Below are 24,162 nucleotides of genomic sequence, written 5' to 3'. Positions count from 1 at the left end.
CTAGCATATGCTTGGTTGGTTTAAAGGGGGGCGATAGCAAGGCAGTGAAATCACAAAGATACTGCAGTTGTTGGCGAATGCAGCTAAGATGAGACTGGGTTGATTTTTGGAACCATGACAATGAAGGACTAATGTTCATTTCCTTGTTTGAAACTAAAAGTCGAGCGTTCTTTTAATCATGATCACTCTCAAACCTTAACGACCAATTTTTCCCTCCACAAAGGAGCACAACAGAGACAAGCTCTCGTCTTTGTTGTGTTTTTATCTTGAACCATTTTAATTGGACATTTGTACCGTGTGATGTCCAGTGTTTTTGATTACCGCTTAATACAGCTTTGATGTATGAGGCCAGCCAAGAAGTTGAGGCAGCTCGTCAAAGGCTGACAGACCTAGAGTCGAGAATACTGAGGTCGACTCATCAAAGAAAGTATGACTAAGAGACCAATAAGACTTGAATATACGCTGTGTAAGCAGGCAGTCAGGGATGTGGCAGGAAAAAGAGCACAGAGACTCAGTCTTCCCCGGGAATATAAAGGTTAAAAATGACTATCTCTCAACCCTACACTCATCCACCTTCAATTACCCAGCAGTGCCACATTATGGCCAAACAAAATGACTGCCATTAGCCATAATCACCTTACATGCAGCCTAATGCTATGCTGAACTAGACCGGGAAAAATAATTGCCCTTCAGTAATGCTGTGGAAAAACTACTTCCAATACAACAGGGCCGTGGATAAAAATGATGTCCTCTCTGCACAGGTGGTAACTCTGGACCATCTTCCCTCTTCCGCTGTGCAGCATCAAAAAGTGTTTCAATTGCAGCACATCTTCAAAACATCCACCAAAAAAACGCATTAAAAAAGCAAAATGTCACATCACAGAGGTCTGCTGGCTGGGACTTCATCTTTTACTTCGGTAAAATGCGCCATGAAAAAAAAATCAAAGATTCTTGCTTTTTTTATTATGATTGTCTGCTAAACTTCCTTTTATCGCTTTTCCTACACAGCAGTACTTCCGTTGATTACACGTCTTCAACCATTTCAACCACAGGAACCTTTCTAGAAACGTTAAACTGGTAGAACCTGGATCTTAGATGAGATAGAGACTACTTGCCCTGGAAAATGCTCTTCAACTGTCCATTAGGTGGAGAGATAGTTTGCTGTGCAGACAAATCCTACTATATGTGAGCAGAATATTCAGTACTGAATCAGCATATAAGGAGAGTGGATGGTTCAGATGGACAACGCGTGGTTTGGGGGGGAAAGAGTCAACTTTACAACACTTACGCAAACATTAGACGGGTTTTAATAACGTCTAAAGAAAAAGAGGATTCTTCATAGTTTTGATTTGACTTTTTAATTCTTTGTTGGTTTAATTTTCTTGATCTTTATGGCAAACAGGAATGCAAAAACATCAAATTCCAGTTACTGATACAGCTCTGTCTTTACTTGTGTTCTTAAAACTCTGTGTGTTTGTGTGTCTCATAGTGTTTGTGCAACTATGTGTACCTAATTAACCGCGAAAAAGCTCCTGATCCGTGGAAAAACATAACTTCTGCGCAAAACTGTGGTGAGGGACTGTCCTTGGCAGGGCACAAAAGGCTGACGCTTGCTTTGTGAACTGACAGAGAACAGTGTTGTGTAACCTTTTAACATACATCAGTGTCTGGGAAATTGATTTTTAGAGGGAAAACGTGTTTGCACATGAAATGCACGCGATGATGCGGTGGCTTTCTACTGATCCGCAGGATTTACACCGCATCAGTGTTAACACTGTATGTGCATATGGATATTTGTGAGTGTGTACTTTCTTTGTGTATTTCCAACTTTTCTGGTGTGTCCTTGTCTCCTGATACGTATATTTGTATACTTGTGCAAGTTACATTGTGTATGTAAGTGTTGCTCTCAGTATGGATGAATGTGTGTATATGAAACACAATTTCCATAGGCACACCTGAGCTTCAGATAAAGCGATGCAGCTGGTCCAAATAGAAAATGCACAAACACACAGTGCATGCACACACAAACAAACAGAGCTAAAACCAGGTCTGCCTTGCATGCTGGATTTAGCCGAGCTCTTTCTCCCTCTCTTTGATCTTTCAATCTGTATGTCTCTTTTACTGTCATCTTAATAACTTTCTCCTCTCTACCTTCCAGCCGCTGAGAAACGATCCTCACCGGCACCATTCAGGCCTTTGGTACCATTATCCATTTTCAAAAGGCCTGGAAGGTATTGGAACGTGTCTAAACGCTGGATTCTTACTTTTAAGGAAATGCAATGATTTCCATCCATTTATTAAGTGATGAAACTCGGCTTCCTTTGGAGGCCACCTGGATAAAAAAATGAGGAATGGACTAATGGACCCAGCAGGAATCAGTGTGGTACAAGGATAATGCGTAGGAATCAATGAGGGCTTTCTAGTCATGAACACAAAATATTTACGATTAGGTGAAACAAGTTTTCTTGAGATTATCATTTAAGTGTTCCTATTGCCTTTATTTGAAGGAGCAGTGAAGACAGACAAGAAATACTGCATGTGCATCCCAATTACATGACTAGCAGCTTGCCCTCTGTGGTATTTTTCAGCCAATTCCGATGCTGACTTTTGTTGTTTTTCCCACATAAACCCTGATCATTCTGTAATGTTTTCCTTCCTACCTGCATAAACGCTTTCACCAGCCCGTGGGACTCCCGTTTGTTTTCCTGTCTTGAGGCAAAACAGAAGCTTCTCTCTTTATTCTTTAAATCTATTGGCTTTTTCGTCGAGGAAACGGGGTCTCGCTTTAATTGGTGAGCTAGTTCGGGTCTGATGGTGTCACAGTGAAAACACTCAAACCAGTGCAATTAATGAAATGTGCTCACATGCAGCTTTAAAAGTCAGTAAAAGAAGAAGAGCTGTCTGACTACCTCACTGCTAGTTTCCTCGTCATTTTACACGCAGACGTGTTTTGTTTTTTTTGTTTTTTTGCAGGATAAATCTTGTTAAACTTATCAGCAGTTGACTTGATTAGACTAAAAAAAAACACAGAAGTGCAAGAAGGTTGAGGATTGCTTCATTTTCATTCTTTAGCTTCTTCATTTCCTCCTTATTCTATTCCTCTGCCTCCGTTTCTTTGTACTTAAGATGATGATGATGATGATGATGATGATGGTGATGATGACGGAAAAATGCTAGGTGGTCACTAATTTACTGCTTTAATCAATGGCATAATTGCATTGCTCAGCAAAACCAGCCACCTTGGCGGCAAAATGGTGGATGGATGGATGGATGGACGGATGGATGGATGGACGGATGGATGGATGGATGGATCGATCCAGAACTAAACTTGAAAAGAAATTGGTGTAGAAGCTGAAAGAGGAACAAGAAAATGATCTAATGGGTGATGGAAGGATTAACAGGTGGGTGGATTGACCAGCGATGGGAGGAACAAAGCAATGTGCACAATAGATGAAAGACTTGATAAAAGGAGGAAAAAGTCAGGGCAAGTTGAATGAGTTAAGAGCGGGAGATAAAGGTGAAAGGACTGGGAGGCAGAAAGGATGAAAAGAAAATAGGCTGAAATGAAGCAGGAGGAGACGATAAAACAACCAAAAAAGCAACGCACGAACAATGGAGAAATGGGAAAAAGAAGCGGGCGGACTGAAAGATTGTCGGATAACGTGAGAAAGTGTAGAACAGGATTGATGGCTAATGGCAATAATAGGTGAAAAATAGGCAGTTTTTTTATATCCACTATGAATTGGATGGTGCATTAGTTCCACTGGCTCCTTTCCTTTCTAATGTATTTCCTGCAAGTAGCAGCTTTGTCTTCGCAGTAATGATCAAAGTTTCTTCTTACGTCTCTTGGTTTTCTGTCTAATTGTCGTCAGAACAGATGGCTGCATAAAAACGCTAACGTCATTCGGCGAAGATGTATGACGGGGAATTGGTGCCACCGCACAAATCGCTCAGGCAGCTTTTTGCATTCTGCTTCATCACGCCTTGATGTGCATCAGCAGAACACAAACCTGCGCAGCCCAGCCATGTACATCGCTTAACTCATGCAAATGAGCTGAAATGTGTGAGGGTGAAGCGCTGTTGGAAGCTGAGAGTGTTTTTCTCAATCTCTCTTTATCTTCTGGGCCACTTTGTCCACTTTGCTTTGGTCTGCCTGTGTGTTGTTGTAAGAGCAGATAAGAGGCTGAGCTCAGCGGGTATAATAGTGATTCAGCTGGTTAACAACAGTGTTTTTAGGGGAAGATACACTCTGCTTTCTTCTACCTGGAGAGGAGAGGAGAGGAGAGGAGAGGAGAGGAGAGGAGAGGAGAGGAGAGGAGAGGAGGAAAATAAGGAAAGAAAGGGAAGTGAAAGAAGAGGAAAAGAAAGGGGAACAAATGAAAGAGAGGAGAAGAGAAGAAGGAAAAGGAAAAGGAAACTAAAGAAGAAACAGGAAAGGACATAATATCAAAGGAAAGGAAGGAAATGAGAGGAAAGTAAAGAGAAAGGGAAGGAAAGAGAAGGAAATGAGAGGAAAGGAATAGACATGACAGGGAATGGGAAAAAAGGAGAAGAAAGAAAAGAAAGGAGAGAAGAGAAGAGAAGAGAAGAGAAGAGAAGAGAAGAGAAGAGAAGAGAAGAGAAGAAGGGAAAGGAGAAGGAAAACAAATGAAGAAAGGAAAGGAAATTAGAAGAGCAGGAAAAAGAGGTGAGAAAGGGAATGGGAAGGAAATCAAAGAAAAGAAAGGAAAGGAATAGAAAGGAAAGATGCCAAAGAGAAAAGAGGATAATCCTGAGGGCAGGATTTATTCAAAAGTAGGAAGAAGAAGTGAAAGACATAGAAGAGGAGATGGAACAAGTGAACGGAAAACAAGTGGAACAGTTACAGTGTAATTCTGTCTCTATGGGCCTGGTGGCATTATTAATTGATACAACAACAAAAATAGTAGCACAAGTGAAAAGAAAAGGAGAATAAACAGTTAAAAAAATGTAGGAGGAAGTAAGTTTTCTTCAGGAAGATGGCGAAAGACAAGGCAGAAGACATAAAAAAAGGAGTAAAGGAAAAGAAAATTGCAAGACTGATGATGACAATTTCCTGGCTGGCTGATGACTATTATCATATACTGTCTGATAGAAGAAGAGCAGCACAGAAAGGTCGCTAAGGTGCATATACTCGTACATGTGTGTTGTAGTGTGTGTCGAGCAGTTTCGAATGCTCAGGCACGCGCACACACACACACACACACACACACACACACACACACTTTGGCAGTGTCCGAAGCCAACCTTCTTGGCAAAGAGCTGGTCAATCTGGCCAACAGAAGGAGAGTGAGTGAAAACGAAGAGAGAGAAAAAGACAGAAAGAAGGTAGCGGAAAATGGCTTTGACATTTCATTCTGCTCATGTGTAAACTGTGTGTGTTTGTCATGTTCACATACATCACCACACACACACACACACACACACACACACACACACATATTCAGGTAAAAGGATGTGTTTGACTGCTATTAACCCCGATTATTACAGTTTGTTAAGTGAGACCTGAGAGGGAAGCAAACAAACAAACAAAAGCAGGCGGAAAAAAAAGTTGTTGTATTTTTTTCTCACCTATAGAAGCTGTGGCAGGAACTGGCTCTTTGGAAACTGCACAAAAAGGAAACAAAAGCTCAGTGAATTAACATGAATGCAAGTCATTTCATCTGTCTTTATGGAGCTGTAAGAAAAGAAAAATGTCCAGAATAGCAAATCTGTCCTGTTTCTGACAAACACAAGCAGGAATTAGAAAGAAGTCAAACACGTGGGGAGGTTTTAATGTTACTTTCCTGTTGAACCGAGAGCCGAGGGCCATTAAAATGTTCTTCATGAAATAACCCATAAAATTACAGAGAGCAGCTGCTATTAATAGTAACTAGAGTATGAGTAAATGGAGCCACAGCAGGCTTTCTTCAACCCTGTGAGTTTCTTTGTTTTTTGCCCCAGGTCAAACTTGACAGCTTTATTTTTTTCATTCTTGGTGTATTTTTAACGTAGTAACCTGCATGAAAAAAATATATATATTTATTTGAATACTTTGGTTGAAATTAGTCAAATAAATAAACAAAAATAACCTGAAATCAGCGTACATTTGTCCACAGGTGTTAAGAAACAATGCAGAAAATGATGACTCTACATTGTTTAAATATTTTACTACTTGCATGTTTCATTTCTTTCCGTACTTGCCTCCTATGTATTGGATGTAAACACAGCCTGCAGTTCAGCCAAAAATGCCCAGAATATTTTTTTTTTTTATCATGTGACTGCTGATCACAGCTGAGTCACTAATGGCTTCACAGTTGCACAAAAGAGAGCAGAATTTTTTTTAGCTTTTTACAGAGTCTGGTTAGAGCAAATTAATTCATTTTCTGCATTTTTTTTTTAAATCACACACGGCGTGGAATAAATAGAATAAAGCAATTTAGATGAAATAATGTTTGGAAGCTTAGATTTTGGGTGACTTTACCAATGGCAGCACACACTACAGATGATTATTTATTTAGTTTAAGGTCAGATTGATTCTGTCTTCACGATTCCTGGCTCTAATAAACGGTGTAAATTTTGCGATTTTTTTTAAGATACCATATTTTCACACCCACCATGGGATTTGAGGGTTCAGAGGTTCAAAATACGATCCCGCTGAGCTGACAGCAAAAGAACCACTACCATTTCATCCATGTAACAACCTCCAATGTTACTGCGAACAATCGTCACAGTCCGAGTACCAGCACAGAAGAGAGCCACAGGTGGTTTTCTTTCAGTGCTACTGTATTTAAAATGCAAAGAAAAAAATAATTCAGATCAATTATTGTGGCAGTTCCGAACAAAATTACATTTTTCCATTTGCCCATTTGCTATAACAGCTGGAGGCCATTTTTTCAGAGCCTTAATGTGTCTTTAGGCTGCGCAGCAAGAACGATCATACACATTTATCATCACTCTGCGTGAAAAGGAGGGACTAAAATCTCAACTGGTGAGCAATGTCAGCTGAGTGCTTATCAGATTTTATGATTAATATGTAAATAGTCAAAATTTTTTGAGACCAGAGGCAAGTCACAAGCGTCCACGTCTAATATATCATTTTTTGTGTCTCGTTTTGGACATTTCGTGTCTCATTTAAAACGTTTTGTGACTCATTTTGGTCATTTTGTGTCTAACATAACATGTCTTGTCTGGTTTTAGACATTTTGTGTTGAATTTATAACATTTTGTGTCTCGTTTATAACGCTTTGTGGTTTGTTTTGGACATCTTGTATCTCGTTTTGGTCATTTTGTGGCCATTTTGGTCATTTTTTAACTTATTATATTTTGTGTCTTGTTATGGTCATTTTGTGCTTTAATTGATAGTATTTTATGTCTTGGTTCGGCCATTTTGTGTCTAACATAACATTTTTTGTCTGGTATTAGACATTTTGTGTCGAATTTATAACATTTTGTGTCTCATTTGGGACTTTTTGCATCTCATTTATGACATGGACTTTTTGCATCTCATTTATGACATTTTGTGTCTCATTTGGGACATTTTGCATCTCATTTATGACATTTTGCGTCTCATTTGGGACATTTTGCATCGTCATTTATGACATTTTGTGTCTCATTTTGGACTTTTTGTATCTCATTTATGACATTTTGTGTCTCATTTTGGACATTTTGCATCGTCATTTATGACATTTTGTGTCTCATTTTGGACTTTTTGTATCTCATTTATGACATTTTGTGTCTCATTTTGGACATTTTGCATCTCATTTATGACATTTTGAGTCTCAGTTTGGACATTTTGCATCTCATTTATGACATTTTGTGTCTCATTTGGGACTTTTTGCATCTCATTTATGACATTTTGCGTCTCATTTTGGACATTTTGCATCTCATTTATGACATTTTGCGTCTCATTTGGGACATTTTGCATCTCATTTATGACATTTTGTGTCTCATTTGGGACTTTTTGCATCTCATTTATGACATTTTGTGTCTCATTTTGGACTTTTTGTATCTCATTTATGACATTTTGTGTCTCATTTTGGACATTTTGCATCGTCATTTATGACATTTTGTGTCTCATTTTGGACTTTTTGTATCTCATTTATGACATTTTGTGTCTCATTTTGGACATTTTGCATCTCATTTATGACATTTTGTGTCTCAGTTTGGACATTTTGCATCTCATTTATGACATTTTGTGTCTCATTTGGGACTTTTTGCATCTCATTTATGACATTTTGCGTCTCATTTTGGACATTTTGCATCTCATTTATGACATTTTGTGTCTCATTTGGGGCATTTTGCATCTCATTTATGACATTTTGCGTCTCATTTGGGACATTTTGCATCTCATTTATGACATTTTGTGTCTCATTTGGGACTTTTTGCATCTCATTTATGACATTTTGTGTCTCATTTGGGACTTTTTGCATCTCATTTATGACATTTTGTGTCTCGATTTGGACATTTTGCATCTAATCCATAACATTTTATGTCCGTTTTGGTAATTTTGTGTACATTTATGTGCATTTATCGTCACTCTGTATGAAAGGGGGGATTAAAATCTCAATCGGTGCACAATACCAGCTGAGTGCACGTCAGATTATGATTAATGTGGAAATAGTAAATAATATATGAGACCAGAGGCAAGTCACAAGCTCAGGTCATCCACAATTTTTGTACCAACGACCACAACGTTTCTTTTATGACTGTCAATTCCTCTCACATAAAAAAAAAACAAGAAAGTGGCCTTGAAGCAACTTTCAAATATGATTTGTGTGCATGTGTGTGTTTCAAGTTTATACCTGAGTAGTAGGAATTCAGCAGGGATTTGCTCTGCAGCGTCTTGCTTCCTTGCACAGAGAAGGAGCAGGGGGAGGGCGAGGCTGTGGGGGAGACAGAAGGGAGGCGAGATGAAGAGAAGGTCAATGAGAGGATGAGAAAACACCACCAAAAAAATGAGAGGAAAGGATACGGAAGGGAGAGGAAGAGTTGGAATGGACAGGAAGAGGTGAAAGGAGAGAGAAAAACAAAAGGTAGGATGAGAAAAGAGGACATGGAAAGGGAATACAAGAGTAGAGAGCAAGAGGTGAGGGGTAATTTGGGGAAATAAGGGCAAAAAATGCAATAAAATAAGGAAGAGGACAGGAGATGTGGGAAATGAAATGCAGAGTGAAGGACAAACAAGAGGTAGAAATCAAAGGAGAAAACATTAAAAAGATGGCTAGTTTTGTGACTTCATCTGTAAAAAAAACAACAATCCGTCATCACAGGACACAATTAACAATGAAAACACACACAGCGGAAGATCGATACTCCATATTCAACAGCAGGAGCAGCGATCCGATAACACTAATGGCACCGTCAATGCTAACCGATATTGGATTTTGAGAACATAAAAGCGGTTCTGTCCCAATAAGCATGCACTGTAATCCGACATGCTCTCAATGGTGGTCAATACGTACAAAAGATTTTATGGCTCACATGAAGAATGAAGGTGAAAACTGAATTGAATAGAACCGACGGTGGCAAACAGAGTGAAATCAAAGCATTTTCCTGTGGTCGTGTAACCCTCGCAGCAGTTTTATTTGCCCCGCTAACTCAGTTAGCCTGGTAGTTAGCATTTAAAGGAGGAATATTTTTGCCAGGAGTATCTCCTAATGCTCTGCTAGCAGCCTATTTCATGTGTTCTGTGAATGGAAATAGAGCAAAGTGGCTCATACTGATCCACAAAACACCATTTCCAGCTATGTTTGTGCACAGGATAGTAGAAAAGGAAATATGGGAGGAAAAGGAACGGCACATGCTAACAATCTATGTTGATTTGTCAAATGTGTACAATCTTCTCCAGGATCACAGACTCCACCCTGATTATCAACATCAGTAGAGCCTCCCTAGCAGAAAAATACCTCATTTTCAATTCAAAGACCTCAAAACTCTGCATTCTTACTTTCTGAGACATGAATTCTTGTCGTCATCCATCTGTCACCTCTACAAACTGCTCTCAGTTTGTCGTTGATCTGAAAATGGAACAGGTGAACCAGCCAGAATAAGCTGCTGCCACATAGTCGACTAGGTTTATTTAAATTCTAGAGCTGCTTCCACATTTTGTGTCTCATTCTGGTCATTTTGGGTCGAATTTGTAATGTTCATGTCTCATTTTTGACCGGATTGGACTCTCTGGCAGGTGTCTTTGGCCCACCGGCCGTATGTTTGACACCCCAGATCCAAACCATTTCCTCTTGAGATGTTATTTAATCGCTAATTCACATCATCCATATGTAAGTAATTCACCTGCCACTCTGTCACTCAACTGGTCTGGCACTTAGCGAGCACTTATTATAAATGCATCCAGAAAGATTGACAGCATCGGTCATATGTTTAAAAGGATTAAACGGCGACCTTTTGCAGTTGTGGAGACAAATGACTTGAGACAAAAAAGACAGCGGTGGGCATTTGTTGAGGTGACTTATGTTTGTGTTCAACATTATCATTTTGTGGATCTGAGCTGTAATAAAAAAAAAAAAGCATTTGGGTGCACATTTTGCTTCAGCATTAGCTTAACTAACTTCCACTCAAAGCCAACAAAGTGGACGATCAGATTGCCATCGCCAGTTCAAATAAGTCACTAAGGTCCAAAAGTTTAGCGGATACACCGCAGCTTAGAGATGTGACTCACCATGAAGCGCTTGCTTTCCTAAACAGTGACTAATGGCTACTACGTCCTTGCAGATATCTCTCACATACACACAGTGGCTGCTCGAGGTCTATAAATAAATGATATGTAGGACAGACACAGGCGCTCACACACAATAAGATAAAACCTAGAGGGACTGCCGGGAGACTGACTGTGACATATTATATGCTAGCTAAGCCTGTTCAATAATCCACACTAGATATCAGAGGCAGCCTACACACATTTATCTACAGGACCCGCAGCTAGATAGTGCATCAGCGTACGCTCACCTCAAGCTGATTGTCATTTATGTAGAGGCCTTCAGCAGCCACGTACTAATCATACATGTTAGCATATATAGTAGTTTTAGACGCATGTGTTCATCGTGTATTTCAGTCTAAATGAAAGGCTTCCACTACCTCATTTCATTGTGACTGAACAGATATCAGGATGTATCTCCAGTCTTCTATTTCCTTTGCAAATACATTTATGTTTGCATGGCTTATCCCAGATATATGTTTGCTATTTAGTGTCTCTGTTTCATACTAGTACAAAAATTGAACAACACAATTGCTATCTAAAAACCCAAGCACAACTATGACCAATAAATCATCAATACGTCCAAAAATTTTCTCTTCAGCTCACCACTTTTAACCCCATTTCCTGTGGCAGAACATTGCCTTTATTCATGTTTCCTCCCATAAAACAACCTGAAAACATTCCCTTCAAATGAGGTTTAACAAAAATAAATGCCAGCAGGCTGACACAGACCTCATCCAGCGTTTGTAATTTCGCTCATGTCTTAAAAAAATGAATATGATGATAGTTTTCTGATGTGAAAATTATCCATGTCGCACCCCTCCTTCGCCTAATTCTTATTCATATTCTGTTTGCTGTACTGTTTTCTGGTACAATGGCCCAATTTCCCTACCGCGGATGATTTAAGTTTTATCTTCTCCTCTCTCCATTGTCCTCTCTTCCCTCCGCCTCCCCTCTCATCTCTCTCCCCTCTCCTAATACCCCCAAACACAACATATTTTCTCCTCTTCTGTGATAAAATCCCTCTCGTCTCATGCGTACCGGCGCTGTATGCTAATGTGCCGCGGAAAAAGAAGCTCAACTTTAATACGGCGAGGGGTGCACCTGCATACCAAAAGAAATCTGCTTTGACAGCAATGTCCTGTGAAGATAGCTGGTGACTGGGTGAGAATGCAATAACACAAAAAGGTTATTTGCCCTGCGAGGGTCCGTTCGCACAAATATTATTGGGTCCCCTACCTTGCGTCAGCATTTTTCTCCGTCTCATTAGGACTGAGGCCGGATCGGTGACTGAGAGTTCGTGTGTGTGCATGTGTGTTCGCTTTGCCTCTGTTTTTTCTTCGAATGTTCATGTGATAACACGCTACTAGCACTGAAATGCACACAGGAAGAGACTAATTTCTGCAGCTAACTGCCACAAATCATAGAGGCAGATGGGTGCACTTCGCGTCACATCCCTTCGTCTTCGTGAAATTGCCATGAAAGTAGCGAGTTGTAGCACATTTTAAATAGAACTTGGCCTTTCCAACAATGCTCCATCAATGCTCCAACAATGCTGGCAATGCTGCTTGCTTGCCTGTGCAGCACTTCGTTCGTGATGAAGAAGAATCTTGAATTTACATGAGATTTAATCATAGTTACATCCTGCATACAAAATGTGTTCCTCTCCACACCCACCATTCTTGTTTGCATTCATGAGCTCAACACTGCATACATATGCTCATATCTATTTTGAGCAATCATTCCATGTACATTTTAAAAAAAATAGAGCACAATGGCAGCTTTAGGTATATGTTAATTGTGTATATGTGCAAACCAAAGTAGCAAAGTTACACAGACAGATAAACCTCTCCAAAGTAATATATTCACTAATTTCTTTAGCCATTTTAACCCTACAGCTTCTGGGTCGAAAAAAGTCTCTATTGTTTCATAATGTAGACCTATTGTATATCAAAATAAACTGCAGAATTTAACTTTTCCAGTAGTACCAATCGTTTATCTGTTATTGCAATGATGCAAAAGTGGTCAGAGTCAAGGTGGTTCTAGAGTTTGGGGACCTTCAAGACAAAGAGGCCCCTTTTTTTGGGATGGAGTGGTGCAAACATTTGCCTGGTTTATCATTTCTGCAAGTAGACTACTGTGCATGAACACTCCAGTAAATAAAGCAATGACAATTGCAGTTTTGAAAAGAAGTTTCCATACACTTATACAGACCATGTATGCCATGGCATGAGTTTTCACTGACTCCCATACATGAATTTTCCTTGATGGAACTATTGAAACACATGCATCTTGGTCATAACAACAATCACATTTTTTATAGGTGTACTGTAGGTTTATAGGTCTGGAAATACGACGAAAATCTGTTGCATCAAAAATATACAGACGGCGCCTTGAATTAGGAGTTGTTATATAGAAAGCTGTGTGAGTCAAATTTTCTTAGTGGCATGGCCTCATGACCTGTCATGGCCCAGAAATGTAAGAGCTGTAGGAGTGATTGGAAACTCAAGACTGTCAAAATATACACAGTCTTTAAAAGTGGATCTAAATTCTTGCTCATGTCTTCAGAGTATCACACCATCATGGTTCTGATATTGTCAGATTCCAATAGCCTCACCTACAAAATTCTGAAAATACATGTTATGGTGAGATACATGTAAAAATATCCCAATTCCATAATGCAAAACATGTTATCATATGAAATGATGGAAGATCTAGTGTAGCCCAGACTGTTGCCTATTGACTGTCAACAGCATGTGGAACAGAGCCGTGAAGAAAATCTACTAAAATGACCCTGAAAATGCCACAGCTATAACCAACTAACTGGTGAAAAGAATCAACAGTGACACAGAAAAAGAGACTGAATCTATTTTTTGTCTCTTAATCACATGATATATTTGCAGCTTTTAGAAAGTTCTGCCATATTTTTTATTGTCTATCCAAGGCCGACAACAAAAACACCAGAGTCTGGTGCCTGTTTCATTTCCAATCATAATTTCACATATGCCTAAAATCTAGGTAAAGAGAAACAATTTGAATGCTGAAACCATATTTGGCCCCGAGCAAGGTTTAGTTTATTCTACCTAGAAGCAAAAAAGCAATCCATAACCTATTAAATAACCATTACTTTGTCCTATATCCAATGGCCTTCACGTAAATACTCGAAACACTTCCACATACTCCTAAAAATAAATTAACAGACTAACGTGTGGTCAGATCTTGAATGGAAGACATATGTTCAATTTGTCAAATAACACAAGTTAATCAAACACTGAAGGTCAAGTAGAACATTAGCACCCATCTGTATGCTGGAAACATCTAAAGAAACGGTCCAACAAGTCCGTCTGAACGCAAATAACTCTCAAAGTTTGAATCATCGCAGCTGCATCACACAGGTGGGTAAGTCCAGAAAGAAGTGCTCTGCTCTAAGTGTTTCCAATGCAAAAACATTATTGTACGTCAGAACTGCAGCGTGGACAGTTAGAGGAAGAGTGCAGGCAATTACGGCCGGCATTAGCTTGCTACTTAGTCCCTCTCCAGCACCCCTGGCTTTCAGCGGCCAAGCGCTCCCAAAAGGCCAGCTTGACATTTTCAAGAGAAAAATGCCCTCCTGAGAGGTCCTGTCTAATTACGCGCAACACACACACACACAGACATGCACACACACACACACACACACACACACACACACAGTTTTGCAAAGAGATGGGAATATGCACCCACAAATGCAGGCCTGCTAACTTTTACAGCACTGCAGCAGCTGAAATGTTTAGTGCAATATGCATACATGGACTCCACTTGAATGCGTATGAGGCACCAGAGAAGAGAAATAGAACAGAGTTGAAAATGATTACAACAGCACTAAATAAGATGGGAGTTGGTGAAGCAGCACAACACACTGCTGTTATTGGTGAAAGACGACCATATGGAGGGTTTTATTATAAAATAAGATGTCCACTATTTGAATAAACGGCGTGACAAAATGATTGATGACACAGAGACTTGGTATAACCACATCTTCAAGTGGAGACAAGGGCAAATATGAACTTTACAATGTGAAACAAAACTTAAATCAGCAAAAAAAAAAAAAAAGGTTGAATTATTTCAGCCTACATTGCTGTTTCTTCTTAAATTACTGCACTCCCTCAGCATGATAATCTTCTGCAAATGTATTCCTGGTTATATATAGCTCCAAACAGTACATTCTCTTGTGTACCTCCATGACGGTGCCATCTATAGTTGGTATATTTTAGCTGACTTACTGAACCCGTTGAGGTCCTGGTTGGAGGTGGAGAAGGGGTCGTCTTTGTGCAGGGTGCTGACTTTGGTGGTGCTCTTGTCGGCCGTGGTGACCGGACCCATCTCCCTCTGCTGAGTGGAGCTGCTGGCGGTTTCCTTCTGCTTCTTCGCCAACTTCCTACAGTGGTACGAACACGCACAGGCATATTTACACATACGGACGTGTATGCAAGGTTGTAAATCTACATGCAAGACATGCAAACACAAAACCAACGTCACTGTCTGGGGGGTGACTTATGGTGAAGACAGCAAGCTAAAGAAAATCCTGTTTCTTTATTACATGCAGAACACAGAAGAGTCAAAAATGAATAAATAAAGCGGATTTAACCATTTCTTTTAGAATCTGTTTATAGGGTTCGAAGCCATATGTACATCCCAATGGTATAATGTAGATTTATGGAAATGAATAGACCTATAGGCTGGCTTCAAAATCATTATTATTGCCACTTGGTCATTATAAAAACATATTTTTGAGTCTAAATGTTGAGGCTCAAGTGGCTAATAGTCGTATTTTCAGGACAAAGTTGTTTCACTTTATAAGAATATTGTTCTTTCAGGCATCCTGAAATTCTAGCCTTGGGAGAAAACAAAGGGACAATATCAGAAAAATCTTCAAAAGCTCATGTCGGGTCTTTAAGTGGCGTCCACTCTTTGGATATTTCATCTCTATGTCATGCAGTATCTCATTCATTGCCATCACATTCCATTATAATAGTAAAATAACTGGCACCATGTCAGTCGCAGTGTCTAAAATGGATTTTTCCAACAATTTGTGTCACATATCAAGCATCAATTATAGCCACTGACAGCGCTGACTAAGCACTTTTGCATAACCTTTTGTTTTCAAGCTTTAAGCTAATGTCCACATCCACTAGACTAAAATTGCATGCTTCATTTCCAGGATGACTCACATTCTGCGTGACTAACAGGGAAAAATATTTCTGTGACCCCATAATTGTTTGTTGTAAAGGGATTAGAAATTAAAAGAAAGGGTAGATTTTTTTTTTTCCTGTAGAGCAATTAGAGCAAATAAAGGACAGGTTATATGATTCAATGGGGACCGGTTGACATTCAGATCTCCAGGAACATGTGGGTGGACTCCACATCGGCTATATATAATTGTAAGTGTAGTTGTGTAGCGGCTGCTGATGAGACGTCCCTCGAGTGCAGTTTCATCCTTTGATTTTTTTCCCTTTCGCTGTTCACACGCCACAACACCCATCTGTCGGCCGTTTTACGTCGACCATTTTGAGTTTTACCTGAACCTTCAGTTTTAGGTCCACCGAGAGACCAGATGGCAACAGCGACAGCGAGCCATTACAAACCTGACATTGTCCACCAGAGCTCACACGAGCATCAAGGAAAAGCAGATTTTTACTGTCATGTATCTCTTAAAAACTCCCATGAACCTGAAAATACTAGAAGCGATAATTAGCGCTTTTCATTTTAATACGAATGTGACATATTGTCCGCCGCATGCAAGGTTTTTCAAGTCCCACGGTGCACCTTGAATGAACCCTGTCTCATGTTTTGAAGCTTGACTCATCTCTATATGAGGGAACCGGAGCCGGAGCATCACCTGGACTAGACAGCTGTGTCCACATCGTGTCCACATTCCCAGACTCGTTGTTTCATAAGAGGCCCAGAAGGCTTGTCATATCTTTCAAGGTTCTTTCATAAGTGGCTAAAAAAATGCAGAAACCTGAATTTTAATGGGAAAAATGGTTTATTCTTTGCAGCCTTCAGGATCTTAACCATCTGTTGTGTGTAGCTGTTCTGTTTGATAGAGAATCCAGGCAATATTTATTCAATTGTTCAGTCAGGAAATACTAAAATCCGAAAAAAACAAAACAACTGGATTCACCCCTGCAGGGAAGTTGCTTTGTAGCAGCTGCTCAAGATTCTAGAAGTTGTAAAATTATTCAAGAATACAAGGAAGCAGTCGGGTGTATAGTCTGGAGTCTAGACTGTAACGGAGTGGATGACGAATGTGCAGGAAAACAATCCACCATCCGAGCTGCAGACACATTCGTTCGCAATAATGTAGCCAAAATCTCGCCATTTGTAGTTGATTCAACCCCTACGTCTACTTCCTTGTCATTTGAATTTATTTCTGTCTGAACAAACCATTCTGAAAGCTGGGATCTGGTGCACCACTCTCACAGAAATCCCCTTGTTTCCTCACCAGAGCCATTAACTCGTCCATCTTATTGTCCAGGCATCTCAAATTGCCCCATGATGGTAGAAGAGAGATACAGCTCATATCAGCTCTCCTTCATCTATCTGTGTTATCCGCACCCAGATCCCTCATCCTGCAACTGACTGTGGATGGGATCTACATTGTTGTTGTACGGGTGGCCATCAGCCAGTCTCTGGTGTAAACAATGCAAGCCGCTGGGCAACAGCGGTAGCGTTAAATGACAGAGGTGAAAAGACGAAGTAGTCGTCTCCTAACCAGCATGTTCAGAGGTGACGTACTGTGGCTCAAACTGCGTGACATTAAACAAGTATTTCTAGTAGTTTAATGCAAAAAACATGGCAAGAAATGAACAAAGAACAAGCCATTTGTCTGTGTTAGTGGTTTGAATATGTTATTAATCACATGGCAGTTAAATTAAAACTGATGCTACTGGTGGTATTTACACTTTGACTTGGTAACTTTGGACTTTTCAGGTTGTTGAGGACCACCCAAGCGCACCATTGGGTTTAATTTAACAAAAGGGAAGGTTCAGCTCTATGTAAATGATTTTTAAAATGTGAATGGCACAAAGTTCAGCAGGACATTGAGAGTGTAGAGTGATATATTGAATATTCTGTGCATGAAAAACCATAACTATTAGGGCTTTTAGAAAGCACTTTTAGATTCACTTGAAATGGCAGCTACAAATGATTGTATAAAATAATGATGTTTCCCTTCTCACATGTTCTATTAACAGTGGTATACTTCAGTAGTCAACACATGCATCATCTGTAATTTGGAGCTGATATGTAACTATAATAGCTGAGATTTGGATTTCAATTAAAGGCATCCAAGAACATAATAAATGAGTCTACATTTTTTCATTTGTTTTGGGACAAAGCTTGATGAGAAAAACCTACTAATTACTTTATGAGATTCTACGAGCTTTCTCGGTTGTATTTGAAATACGGGATTTGCAATAAAGGAAAACACAAAAACGACACTGACAACCTTGGCATTCGTTTCTGCTAAAACTACTTTGAAATGTTCCAGAAGTTAATTAACGCGACTTTAAATTGAAAATGATTTCTAACAAAATCAAACAAATATATCAGGATTTTTTTCTTTGCCTGTGGAGAAGTTTTTTCTATTTTTTTTAAGTAACTGACAACAGAAATCAAAGCAAAAGCTCTATAACTCCTAGGTTTAATAGACAGTTGCTCTTCTTCAAAAGACCTTACAGATCGAGAGAATTAGATGAATTCTTCTTTACCAGGTATTTTCCTTTTTAGACGTATCCTGTATTTTTCCACTAAGGGTAACAGAAATATTTTTGATCTGCTCGTAAACCAGCAGAGTGCAAAGCGTGAAGTAACCTTGAAGAACATTATGCCCTGAAAGCTTTGGGTTCATCTGAGGGTTGCATTGAAATCCAATGAGCCCAGCGAGTTTCACTGACTTTTAAAATAGCTACACATGGTTTCTTTAGAAAGATAATAGCTATCTCCTTCACAAAAAATGTCTCACTGCGGCTCATTGTGGTTAAATGGCATCCCTGTGTTCTGTACTGGAGGTAATGCCTTACTAGCTGCTGGTGTCTGATCTGATCTGCCTTGTTTCTTCGAATCATTCCCTATGATGTACACACGTGGACAAAATTGTTGGTACCCCTCAGTTAAAGAAGGAAAAACCCACAATTCTCACTGAAATCACTTGAAACTCACAAAAGTAACAATAAATAAAAATTTATTGAAAATTAAATAATCAAAATCAGCCATCACTTTTGAATTGTTGATTAACATAATTATTTAAAAAAACAAACTAATGAAATAGGGCTGGACAAAAATGATGGTACCCATAACTTAATATTTTGTTGCACAACCTTTTGAGGCAATCACTGCAATTAAACAATTTCTGTATTTGTCAATGAGCGTTCTGCAGCTGTCAACAGGTATTTTGGCCCACTCCTCATGAGCAAACAGCTCCAGTTGTCTCAGGTTTGATGGGTGTCTTCTCCAAACGGCATGTTTCAGCTCCTTCCACATATGTTCAATGGGATTCAGATCTGGGCTCATAGAAGGCCACTTTAGAATAGTCCAACGCTTTTCTCTCAGCCATTCTTGGGTGTTTTTGGCTGTGTGTTTTGGATCGTTGTCCTGTTGGAAGACCCATGACCTGCGACTGAGACCAAGCTTTCTGACACGAGGCAGCACATTTCTCTCCAGAATGCCTTGATAGTCTTCAGATTTCATCGTACCTTGCACACTTTCAAGACACCCTGTGCCAGATGCAGCAAAGCCCCAAAACATTACTGAGCCTCCTCCATGTTTCACCGTAGGGACAGTGTTCTTTTCTTCGTATGCTTGGTTTTTGAGTCTATGAACATAGAGTTGATGTGCCTTACCAAAAAGCTCCAGTTTGGTCTCATCTGTCCAAAGGACATTCTCCCAGAAGCTTTGTGTCTTGTCAACATGCATTTTTGCAAATTCCAGTCTGGCTTTTTTATGAGTTTTTTTCAGCAGTGGTGTCCTCCTTGGTCGTCTCCCATGAAGTCCACTTTGGCTCAAACAACGACGAATGGTGCGATCTGACACTGATGTACCTTGGCCTTGGAGTTCACCTTTAATTTCTTTGGAGGTTGCTCTGGGCTCTTTGGATACAATTCCAACGATCCGTCTCTTCAATTTGTCATCAATTTTCCTCTTGCGGCCACGTCCAGGGAGGTTGGCTACTGTCCCGTGGGTCTTGAACTTCTCAATAATATGAGCCACTGTTGTCACAGGAACTTCAAGCTGTTTAGAGATGGTCTTATAGCCTTTACCTTTAAGATGTTTGTCTATAATTTTTTTTCGGATGTCCTGGGACAATTCTCTCCTTCGCTTTCTGTTGTCCATGTTCAGTGTGGTACACACCTTTTCACCAAACAGCAGGGTGACTACTTGTCTCCCTTTAAATAGGCAGACTGACTGATTATGAGTTTGGAAACACCTGTGATGTCAATTAAATGACACACCTGAGTTAATCATGTCACTCTGGTCAAATAGTTTTCAATCTTTTATTGAGGTACCATCATTTTTGTCCAGGCCTGTTTCATTAGTTTGTTTTTTTAAATAATTATGTTAATCAACAATTCAAAAGTAATGGCTGTTTTTGATTATTTAATTTTCAATAAATTTTTATTTATTGTTACTTTTGTGAGTTTCAAGTGATTTCAGTGAGAATTGTGGGTTTTTCCTTCTTTAACTGAGGGGTACCAACAATTTTGTCCACGTGTGTATGCACAGCTCTTTATAGAAAACCCACACTTGTGATGAAATGCAGTCATAGAGAGTTCCATAAACGTTCTTCAGGACCAAGCTTCCTGGGATTTTTCAGGGACTTGTAATTAACTGGCAAAAAAAAAACAAAAAAAAAACAAAACAAGAAACAACAGTGTCTTAAGCTATCTATTAGCCAAGTGAAGGCACATCTGTATGCCCATGAAGTCAGATTTACCACTTAGCTGTTTGCTGTTCAAATTTACATCTGGGCTGTCACTTACAGCTGCATACTAGACGACCTAAAAGCATGCTGAATACCGATTGAATTTATTTGTGTAGAGAGATACAGCTGCACTAATGGCAAAAACAACAATTTTTCTCTACTGGTAATTTTTTGACTGTATAATCATACACTGTATACAAAAAAAGATGCGCAAGCCATCCCATAGACTTTCTAAACCACATATTTAAAGCTCACAGTAGCGTGAATAGCGATACACCTAAATATGCTACTCTTTAAACCTTAATAGAATTTAAACGATTGAGTTATATAAAAAAGAATTCCCTGTACGGTTGTCATGAACAAAGAAATTAGTATCAGTATATGTATCATGCTGTAAATGTGTTTATTTCTGCTGTAAAGTTCATCATATTAACATGGGGGTCTATGGGGATTGCCTCACTTTTTGGAGCCAGTCTCTAGTGGCCATTTGCAGAACTACAGAATAATTTTTAAGCATGAATTTATAGCCACTTCTGTAAAAACTACTGTAATTAGTACATTGTAACATCTCTCCCTTTGTGTCTGTGACCTGTACAATTCTCTATGTTTTCTGTCTAATGGACGTAACCATGGTGGTTGCACTGGATATATAACTCGTTTTGTGCATGTGTGGATCTTCTTTGAGGACTACGGCTTCCACCCACAATCAAACACATGGATAGTAGGTTAAGTGATGACCTGTGATGGATCGTCAACCTGTTCAAGATGCACCCTGCATTCCTTACACAGGGTAAGAGAGGCGTATATATATATATATATATATATATATATATATATATATATATATATATATATACATATATATACATACATACATACATACTTATGGCCCTTTTAGCTTTTCCAAAGGTCTATATTGTGTGTTACCTTTCAGTTGAACTCTTGCATAGCTGTAGGAGGCTCTCATTTCCTCTATTATTTCTCGCAAGAACAAAGTTTGCATGAACTACAGCATCACAACGACCATAAGAACAAGTTTCCTTGAAGCTTTGGATACACATGCACAACAAATAGGACTAAATCAAGCTAATCTGGGCCATTCAAAGAGTTTATCGCAACTTCTGTTTATTCACCGTCTGTTGCAATAAGCTTTCATTGCCAATGATTTAGAATCTTTCAGTTTCAGCATTTGCACTTTACTTAATTATCAGAACATGATTTGTCTTTACAAAAAAAAAAAAGAAAATGTAGCTGCAAAACACTCTTTAGCGATGTGAGAACTCTGCGCTGTTCACAAGGTGTTGGAACAGAGCGAGCCATTAAACCAAATTTCCCACAGTGTGAACAAGCTACGTTTGTCCGCATCAGTGCCTTCCGCTGTGGTTTGCAAATGAACAACAGATTCAATATCGGTGTCAAAAGCACAATTTTAAACAGCAAATTTATCTCCAGCTGAGTCATACATAAAGTCTATCTTATGTTTCTTCTTCTTAAGTCAACAGATAAACCTCCTCCACATCCACCAACACATTTTTTCTTATTTAAAGTGCCTGACATCTAGTCACGAATGGCATACAGCGAACCGCGTGTTTGCACGTACAAACATTGGCCATAACGTCGGCAATGTGCGGTTCTTTCCATGGGCAAACACTTGATCTCCTTGGGATCTGTGTGCTGCATGTGCAGGATGTTCAGTGATTTGGCCTGTGTGCGAGTGCTACACGTGTCTGTTGTGTTGTGCTGTTGGTCCAGGCTGGGCCATGAGTGGGTGTGTTTCTCAGTGACTTATCACGAATCCGCCTAATACGCCTGTTTACATGTGCCTCGGAAAAAAAAACAAAAAAAAACTGCTCAGCAACTTTAAGAAGCAACGGCAAGGCCAATGCAGATATTATTCATAATAATACACGTATTTACAGCGAATAAACAAGTTTCTCTTAGTGTGTCTAGACTCAAATGTGTCACTACAGCGTGGGGGGCAGTAATATGTAACTTCCAGATAAGAAATCACAAAGGCAGCTGGTTAAACATAAACTATGAGTCAGTAAGTAAATAAGCACACATGTATTGTTTAAAATGTGTGGTAACATTATTTGTCAGAGGCCACTTAATGCCAAAAAGAAGCTGATCTGATCTGTTCAAACAGCTTTTCGGCTTAATTTGATTCCAAAACACATCCAAAATTGTGTTTTCTGCTGCCATTTTCGCCAAACAAGAGCATCTTGCAGTGTTGACACTTTAAAACATGCTTTCAGCAATAAATACAAAACCAAAAAAAAAAAAGAGGTATCAGGAACGGATAGTTGTATCTGAAAAGTGAACCTCAGCACAGATGAAAAGGGGGCTTCTGTTTGCTGCATCCCATGATAAACAAGCATCCCCTTTCCAGTCTGCTAATACTTTCTGTTTTTACTGCAGAATCATCCAACATGAATAAAATACCTATGGAGATTATGTTGGTGCTCTTATTTGAGGTTTTTGCAAATGTTGAATTGTCTGTCTGCCTTTATAATGTGACTGTACATAATCCATTGTGCTCGCTGTGCACATTTTTATCTGAGATCTTTGTGTGTTTGTGGATGGTGTGCGTTCGTGCACCGTCGCATTTTCCGAGCCCTCTACGGGTCAGAAAGCAATAAGCAAGAGGTCAAATGCGGAGGCAACATCTCTTTTCATCCCTATCATTCCACTGGCTCACAGAATACTGGCAATAATATGTGTGTGTGACCGAGGGAGAGAGAAAGAGAGGGAGATATGTAGAGATATGAAATTAAAGCAGTAAGCATATTAGCGTGTGAGCGCGTGGGTGCGTCTGGGATCAGATGATGAGCTGTACTTGCCCTTGAGTACTTAAGCAATTCAGCCAAGAGACAGAGAAAATGTAAAAAAAAAAACACCAGAAAGATTTGAGTCCGGAGACAGAGCAGAGCGGAGGGCGAAAAGTGAACAAGCGGGAAAACAATTCAAGAACATATGAGGAACAAAAGAAGCAACAACAAGAGGAAGGTGTTAGAAAGAGAAGGGAAGCGCGCGAGACCAAAAACAAGGAATGGCCCGACCAAGTTCTCCCATAATCATTTCCTTCCATCAGCCCCGGATTCAACCTCACTCTACTCCACACCAATTTATAGGCGACGGAGCCTCACAACCTCCTGTGTGATTGGAGCTTAGAGTGGCCTATTCCTGGCCTATCTGACTGCACTTTGGCAAAAACATGGGCAGGAGACGAGGAGGAGGAGGAGGCGAGCGAAGAGCGGAAAAGCCGAGATGGAGAGAGGACAGAGAGCAGGAAGATTGGTGAGGAGAGGGTGGAAGGAAGATAAGGGGAGGGAATGGGAAAAGAAATAAAGAACGTGGACAAAAGCAGAGACAATGCAACAATGCAGAGGAGGCAGGTGCAATGCGAAAGGTGAAACAGTAAAAGCAACTTCCGAGATAAGGAAGTCCTTCTCGTTCTCCTCCCCTCCGTTTCGCTACAACTCCACCTATC

General features: G+C 39.7%; 1 protein-coding gene across 9 annotated transcripts in view; it reads right to left on the bottom strand.

The window, feature by feature from the left end:
• ptprt (protein tyrosine phosphatase receptor type T) overlaps positions 1 to 24,162 on the bottom strand; it is a 448,077-nt gene that overhangs the window by 84,315 nt on the left and 339,600 nt on the right. For all 9 annotated transcript variants that reach the window (XM_022195474.2, XM_051948450.1, XM_022195480.2 and 6 more), the window contains 3 exons: positions 14,974 to 15,128; positions 8,802 to 8,882; positions 5,590 to 5,625 (listed from right to left, as the gene is read on the bottom strand). In XM_022195474.2, the coding sequence (XP_022051166.1) occupies positions 5,590 to 5,625; positions 8,802 to 8,882; positions 14,974 to 15,128 (272 nt within the window). The remainder of the gene's footprint in view (positions 1 to 5,589; positions 5,626 to 8,801; positions 8,883 to 14,973; positions 15,129 to 24,162) is intronic.

The sequence above is a fragment of the Acanthochromis polyacanthus genome, chromosome 5, assembly GCF_021347895.1.
Source record: "Acanthochromis polyacanthus isolate Apoly-LR-REF ecotype Palm Island chromosome 5, KAUST_Apoly_ChrSc, whole genome shotgun sequence".
NCBI classification, from domain to species: domain Eukaryota; kingdom Metazoa; phylum Chordata; class Actinopteri; family Pomacentridae; genus Acanthochromis; species Acanthochromis polyacanthus.
The sequence above is the reverse complement of the archived record's forward strand: the minus strand, read 5'-3'. Positions and strand labels throughout refer to the sequence as shown.